The 8,295-nt window shown below is 34.7% G+C and overlaps 1 protein-coding gene across 2 annotated transcripts in view; it reads left to right on the top strand.

Moving 5' to 3' along the window:
- Positions 1–8,295, top strand: part of LOC111156024 (tetratricopeptide repeat domain 21B) — a 77,256-nt gene that overhangs the window by 5,475 nt on the left and 63,486 nt on the right. Inside the window, exons 4-6 of one of the 2 annotated variants that reach the window (XM_022516990.1) lie at positions 2,013–2,179; positions 4,506–4,628; positions 7,718–7,875. In XM_022516990.1, coding sequence (XP_022372698.1) covers positions 2,013–2,179; positions 4,506–4,628; positions 7,718–7,875 — 448 coding nt within the window. Of the gene's footprint in view, positions 1–2,012; positions 2,180–4,505; positions 4,629–7,717; positions 8,146–8,295 lie in introns of those variants that run through there. The other variant, XM_022517764.1, reaches the window with a different exon arrangement.

The raw sequence follows: 8,295 nt of genomic DNA, 5'->3' as shown, positions 1-8,295 counted from the left end.
AAAAAAAAAAAAAAAAAAAAAATACAAAATATTTTCCTCTTAGAATCAAGTTTTCATTTAATTGGTTATTCTCGAGAGTGTTGGTTCTTTTGGGAAATTCCCAATATTCCCAAGACACTAAAAAGATGAAGGCAGGATACTGTTTAGAAACACCCGAGCACTGACTCTATACCGTAGATGATTGTGAGTGGGCATAAGCTCAGGAGGGACCAGACGTCCATCAGTATTGCCTAGGAAGGGCCTCGATTGTTCATGTCCATTCTTCCTAAATGCTGACATAATCCCTGATTATGCATTAAGAACTTGAGCTGATATCTGGTAAGAGTCAGCTTTGTGCAGATGGTGTCACAGCTAATAAATGCCCCACTTGGGACATGGTGGACATCTGGCAGGAAAGTACAAATCCTGCCCCTGCCCTGATGAATTCTCGTTCTGTATCATGACTACTTAATGAAAACTTTCAAAGGGGTTCATGTATGTTCGAGGGTCTTGTTGCTAAGCAATCTGTAGCCTTCCATAAACAGTTTTGTGAACTCAGAAAGTGGTTCCACATGTAAGTTTACAGTGGTACAGAGATAAAAGGAAGAGATATTACTGTTTTCTGGATGATCATTTCCAGAAAGGTAGTTGGTTAGAATCACAGCTTTCAATTTTGACATTTCTTATAACTTATTGAATAGCTGATCCTTATTCGGATTTAGTTCAGGGTTTGGAGCTCATTGACATTGGTGTCCTAAGCACACACGTGATAGATTTAATGGTTAGAGATATTAGAGGTAGACCATCTTTTTAAGGGAGCAGCCAAGCATTTGGTATTAAACCATGTAAATAATAGTTATTATATTACCTTTTACTGGCCTATGACAACATCCAGGAATGTTTACATATTCTAGAATTAGATTAGGGAGTTGGGTAATTTGAGTACTATTCTTGGATTAACCCCTAATAATTTTAGAATCATTGCTAATTTTTCTAAGTCTTATTATTTTAAAATTTGCATATTTAGCCTTTAGATCTTGAGAATGACATAAATTGTAGAACTGTAGTGTATGTCGCAGGGATCATTAACCACACGTGGCTGCTGAGTACTTGACATGTATCTAGTTGGAGAAACTGAATTTTAAATTGAATTCTAATTAAATATAAATTTAAAACTGATGCTGATTCAGTTATTAGAAAAGTTATGTTTGGGGGCGCCTGGGTGGCTCAGTAGGTTAAGCCTCTGCCTTCGGCTCAGGTCATGATCCTGGAGTCCTGGGATTGAGTCCTGCATCGGGCTCTCTGCTTAGCAGGGAGCCTGCTTCCTCTCTCTCTCTGCCTGCTTCTCTGCCTACTTGTGATCTCTGTCTCTCAAATAAATAAATAAAATCTTAAAAAAAAAAAGATAAGTTATGTTTGGAACAGTGAATATATGAATCTGCTGTTTTCAGCTACAAATTTTATGGAATCTACATACAAACCAAGTATTTTTTTTTATTAAAGGTTTTTTAAATTTATTTCAGAGAGAGAGAGCAAGAAGCAGAGGGCGGACAGAGGGAGAAGCAGCCTTCTGAGCAGAGTACCTGACATAGGGCTCAATCCTAGGACCCTGAGATCATAGCCTGAGCTTAAGGCAGATGCTTAATAGACTAAGCCAGCCACACACCTCAAATCAACTATTTTTAGAGAAAATTTAGCATTGTAATTGAGATACACTTTCTAATGACATATATCAGATTTTAAAAATTTAATAAGAGCAAAAGTGTCTCCATTTCATGTCAGTTTTGTGTTAGAATGAAAACTCAGATCTGTTAGGTTAAATGTATTATTGAAATCAGTTGTATTTGTTTCTTTTTAACTTCTTCGATGTGGCTACTAGGAAATTTTAAATTACAAATATGGCTTATATTTTATTTCTATTAGACAGTGGTGCTACAGAGAGAAGTACTATATTCTGTGCTCTGTTAATTGACCCATTATAAACACTTCATCTAGAGTCTAATTTTCATTTAATGCCTTTTTTCCCCTCCTAGATAGAGAAGCTATTCTGGAGTCAGATGCCAGAGTGAAGGAGCAACGTAAAGGAGCTGGGCCGAAAGCTTTGTACCATGCAGGTTTATTTCTATGGCACACTGGCCGTCATGACAAGGCGAGAGAGTATATTGACAGAATGATCAAAATGTCAAATGGCAGTAAAGAGGTAGCTGGGTTTCTTATTTTGAAATAGATGCACTACTAAAAGAAGTTTATATTTTCAGTAGTATTCTTTGTTACTCTATTCTTATTTTATAAATAGCAGCTTTATTTCAGTATTTTATTATTTTGTAAAATTTTGATTGTCTAAGGTTGTTTGTTTTTATTCTGTTTATTAATTCATGAGAAGATCTCTCCCTCGTTCCTTTCCTCCCTTCTTTCCTTATCTCTGTCCTTTCCTCTCACTCCCCTCTTGAACTCTACATATAAGGCACTGGTATTTGCACTAAGAATACAAAGATCAGGATTAAACTTTATTTACATGGATGGTTCAGTCTAATGGTGTCATAGAGCAGATACCCAGCTAATATTAGGAGAACTTTTGTAAGTGGTATGAGAGACATGTGATGAAAGTATAAAATAATAATTAATGGTTTTTGCTCACTTACTTTGTGCTCGGCACTAGTCTAAGGATTTAAGGGGAGATCACATCTATAAATGTAAGGAGAATGAGGAACAATTTCTTGAAGGCTGTAGCATTTGAGCTGAAACCTGAAAGATGGATACAGTTTCCAAATGCAAAGGTGATAGAAAAGGGAAGCAGGTACTCCCAAGGTGGGAAATAATAAGTGGAAATTAAGAAAAACAAGGAGACTTGTTGGTTCTGGGTACAGTGAGAAGCTCCCATTTGACAGAAACACTGGGTGCATAGATAAAGAGGATGGAAGAAAAGCTTAGGGAGATGGGTTGGGACAAAGTGAAGGGCCTTGACAACTAGGTACACATATTTATATCTAATTTGATAGGCACAGAGAGGTCATTGAGATTTTTAATCATGGCAGTGGTATTATTAGAGTGCAAATTCATAAGACTGATTTATTGTTGGTTTATAGGATGAACTGGCCTGGGGAGATACTAGACTGCAGCCCCCAAAATGGTGGTACGTGCTTTCTGGCAGAAGGTTTTGAGGGCCTACACTAAAATATTGTACCATGGGTATGACTTTCAAAATTATTAAATATCCTCAAGAGCTGTCAACTGTATAAATGGCAGGGCAAGATTTTGAGGTGCCAGATGTCAAGGATGTCTCTCTGAGGTCTTAAACCTGGATAGTTCAGAGACCAGTTAACATGAACAGAGAATGTTGGGATGAGAAGGTAATTTGGGGGGGTAATATATTTGGTTCCAGACATGCTGTATCTCCATCTCAGGTGGAACAGTGAGATGGAGATAGTAGATGAGCTTTTAGAAAAAGAAAAGTTTAAAGAGGTATTGGACTAGAAAAAAGGCTGGGAATCATCCACACAGAGATAATAGTTGAAATGATTCAAATACAGACATTGAACTAGTGAGTAGAAACAGCATTTTTTTTAGGGGTACCCGGATACTCAATCAGTTAAACCTCTCCCTTTGGGTCGGTTCACGATCCTGTGGTTTGGGATCCAGCCTGCATCTGGTTCCCTACTTAGGAAGGAGCCTGCTCTCTGTCTCCCTTTGCCCCCACCCTCGCTTCTGCGCACACACGCATGCTCGCTCTCTCAAATAAATAAAATCTTCAAAAAAAAAAAAAAGAGAGAGAGAGAAATAGCATTGTTATAATATTCGTATGCCTTTTCAAGTGAAATACAAGGAGGTAAATATAATCTTAAAGATTTATAAATTTATGAGTAAACCTAGAAATTTTTTGATAGAAGAACAGATTTCACAATGTTTTTGGCCACTGAAAAGTAAAGTAACCTATATCCGTCTTCTTTCTGAACCTATAAACCTTATAACCGACTGACTCATTGGCATTTCTAAAAGTAAACATCCATGACTTCTTGAATCTGATTTCTGAGGCCATTTATCCCTTCATTTAAAACTCACTGGACTGGTCACAAGGATTTAGATAGTTGCCACATTATCTTAATTTTTAATATGTATCAAGCAAGACTCTTCTGTTCTTCCATCTTGGTTTACTTGGTCTGTTTGTCCAAAAAAGATTCTTGTTTGTGTATTGAATTACATGTTTAACAATTGTTATTAATAACTTAGTAGCAAAATTCCAGGTAAGAATATTGATTATTTAGGATTAATGGAGTATTTGGCAAGTTAATGTTGATATTGAATATGTTGTATCCTTAAGGGCTGAAATACATAACAGTCCCAAGACTCTAGGCTGGAAAGTGTTTGAAAACAGTTTTGCTGAACACTGTTTTAATTATTCATAACATTTTTTGGCAGAGTGATTTCTTGTTACTAATCACAAAAAAGGACATTAGGTTACCTCTTTCATCAACATTTATTTTGTTACCAATAAAATGGAAGTATGATTAGAATTTTTCATTCTACAGGGACAGGTTTTGAAAGCATGGCTTGATATCACAAGAGGAAAAGAACCTTATACTAAAAAAGCACTGAGATATTTCGAAGAGGGATTACAAGATGGAAATGATATTTTTGCTCTGCTGGGTAAGGTGAGTTGGAGGTGGGGTAAATAAATCATGTTTTAAAATTTATTCATAATCTGTTCGAAACCCAACAAAACCGAGTAGCTCAAAAAAGGTACTAATTGTCATGTTACTTTTATCAGCTCTCAAATATAGGCGGTACTTGGATTTTATTTGTATAGGACAGTGAACAACAAACTAGAGAAATATATTCCTTACCAAATTCCTGAATCTTGATTGGTTTTAAATGTTGGTGGTGGTGTTTCCTATATTACTTACCCACTAAACATTTATAGTTTGCCTAATATGTGCAAGGCATCACTGTCGATATAGGGATACCCTGAAGCAAAATAAAACTACTTGCTTTTATGGGGCTTATACTCTATTGTTGGAGTCAAACAATAAAATAAGTGAGAAAGTTATGTAGTGTATTAGAAGGTGATAAGTGCAATAGAAAAAATCAGATAAAGGAGGAGATGTAGAGCTGGGTTATGAATTTGTAGGTTTAAATGATGTGGTCAGAGAAAGTGACAGTTGAGCTGACACTTACACAGGAGGTGAGAGTTGAAGCTCTGTGGGCTCCAGTGGGAAACCATCGCAAATAGAGGGGATAACAAGTTGAAATACCTTAAAGCATGTTCAGGGCATTGCTGGGAGGCCAGGAGATGAAAGTGGAATGAGCGAAGTGGAGGTTAGAAATGGAGGCTAGAGGAAAAGAAGGTGGATGTGGGTACAGGTGGGCATGGGGTGAATGAGGAGAGGCAGGACTGATTGTATAAAGCCATTGGCTTTTTAAAAAAATTATTTTTATTAACATATAATGCATTATTTGCCCCAGGAGTACAGGTCTGTGAATTATCAGACTTTTCATTTGAACCAGATAGATGGGAAGCCAATGGAAAAGAGAAACAATATGACCTGATTTACATTGTGAGGGATGAGCAGTTAATTGGCAGAGTCATTAGAAATCATTGGTAGTTATGAATGTATAATTCGGGCCCTTTCTTCAGTTCCAATGATGCCTTTAGAATGTCTTAAAATTTTTCATATTTTTTTAACTTAACAACAGGAAATCAAATTCTATTTAATTATTTATTTAAATAATTAATCATATTAATTATTAAATTATTAAATATGAATAATTATTAAATAATTAAATTAATTATTTATTTAAATTTATTTTATTAAATTTTAGGAAAACAGCTTGTTAGTTAAGTAGTAATTTGGGGGGATATAAAAGAGGATTATTAGTGTCTTGGCTGTTAATATCCCCTCATCACTCTTGTCAATTTCTGTGGCTTTTGAGTTGTTATTCATATTGTTCAGATACGTGCCTCTAGTACAACTACTAGTATTCCAGCTGGTTGGAGTCAAGTTTTATCTAATGGCACTGCTAGAGGAATTGAGTTATTTATCAAGTTTTTAAAAAGTTTTTCTTGATCATTTTTCCTCCTCCTTATTCCTTAAAGAAAACTAGTTATAATTTCCTCAGATGGGGCTATGTCAGGTGTTAATATGGTTTAGGAGGGATTTACCTTTTTCCTCCAATACTTAAGATTGGTTTAAAATCTTTTTCTGATACAAACCATCCCAGTTATGTATTTATTTTTCAATTAATTCAATAGAGGATGTTTGCATTAGCCTAATTCCAACTTGGAATGATGTGAACCAAATACATAGCAAATTTAGTTTCATTTAATATGTGTGTGACATCATATGGGAGGTGATGGTCTAAGGGAGTAATATATGTGTGGTCTTTTAATATGCTCTTCTTTTTTTACGTTACCAGCTATTTAGGCAGATTTTAAAGATACATGTAATTTGAAAAAATTCTCTGCATTAATCTTTCTCAGCTTTCAGAGATTTTAATAATTTATCTTGACATAATGGCATTTTTGGATGGTTCTCAGACTTTCTTTAATTATATGGGAATATAATTATATGGGAATATACATGAAAAGATAATCTCAACCAATTTTAGGATTATATTGCATTTTTTGAGATTGGATGCTCATTTTGAACTGAGATATTCCAGGACTAAATTTTTTTTTTTAAAGATTTTATTTATTTATTTGACAGAGGTCACAAGTAGCCAGAGAGGCAGGCAGAGAGAGAGAAAGGGAAGCAGGCTACCTGCTGAGCAGAGAACCCGATGTGGGGCTCGATCCCAGGACCCTGGGATCATGACCTGAGCCGAAGGCTGAGGCTTTAACCCACTGAGCCACCCAGGCACCCCTCCAGGACTAAATTTATTCCAGGACTAAATTCCAGGACTAAATAGATCTCAGAGCAAATTTAAAAAAAAACTTTGATATGTGATAAATATGCTTCATATCTTTTCTTAAACCACTAACTCTATAGCTTTATTTTTTCTGACTATAAAATTAATACACAGACATTGTAAAAAGTACAGTTCAGAAATATCTGAATTAAGAATAAATATCACCATTAGAGATAACCAGTTAAACTATTATATTATAAATGACATCTCTTCATGTCAGTAAATATAGATCTACAAATCCACATAACCACCTAAAATTTCATTAAATGGGTAGGTTATAATTTAATCCTGTATGGACATTTTGGTTATTTTTTTTTTCTATTATATCTATTATAAATCTGCCATAAATATAATCTACATTGTTTTGTGGCCTTACTCAATTATTTCCTTAAGATACTTCCTAGAATTGAAAATGTTGAGCTAGAAGGAATTGTTTGAACTTCATTTTGCTTATTTTTAAAAGTCTTATCTTCTTTAGCCTGTAAGTATTTTTTTTTTAAGATATAAAAATCTCCACATTTTAGATGCTATTTGCAAATGTCCTGGAAATATTTTATTCTAAAAGGTAATTTTTCTATTCTAGTTATTTAAATTAGTGTTTTATAACAAAGTCATTTACATAAAATAGTTTTAATGTTCTGTGATGTTTTAAATTTTTTGTTAAAAATTTGTTTTGTATTTCTCATTATTAAATAACTGTTCCTTACAGAAAAGTCAGAAAACAAAAATATAGAAAAATGTTAAATAGTAGTATTCTGCCTCTTCCAGAATAGCTGTTGTGAGAACCTCAGTATTAATGATCACAGTTTTGATGTCACTTTTTTTCTTCCATTAGGCACAATGCCTTGAGATGCGCCAGAATTATTCAGGTGCTCTGGACACTGTGAACCAGATAATAGTAAACTTTCCAAGTTTCCTTCCTGCTTTTGTAAAGAAAATGAAACTACAACTTGCCTTACAGGATTGGGACCAGACTGTTGAAACAGCACAGAGGTTAAGTAAAAAAAAAGATAATGCAAGTACCTTTGGATCTGGTTATAATTTCCAGAAAAAAAAAATCTGTATTTCTTTATCCTATTTTAAATTTGATTTTTTCAAACAATATAGAATTGAAGAACTTAACTTTGCATTATTTTTAAAAACTGAACTTACTGATTTACATAAATGTCTGAATAGCTGTCCTAAGACACTCTTCAGTGGAAATGTTCCTGCCCTTGTGAAGCTCAATTTCAAATGAGAGGAACCATGTAATAAGCAGAACAAGTAAGAAGTTATGTAGTATGTGAGAGTTATAAGTGCTATGGAGAAAAGATAAAGCTGGGAAGTGAAATAGGGAGTGTGGGGAGGGGTTCCATTTTATGGGATGGCAGTGAGCAGCTGACATTTGAACTAAGGGAGCAAGGCATGCTTGCT

The sequence above is a fragment of the Enhydra lutris genome, unplaced genomic scaffold, assembly GCF_002288905.1.
Source record: "Enhydra lutris kenyoni isolate GAN:26980312 unplaced genomic scaffold, ASM228890v2 scaffoldscaffold1, whole genome shotgun sequence".
NCBI lineage: Eukaryota > Metazoa > Chordata > Mammalia > Carnivora > Mustelidae > Enhydra > Enhydra lutris.
Note: the sequence above shows the minus strand (reverse complement) of the source record. Positions and strands in the feature narration are given on the sequence as shown.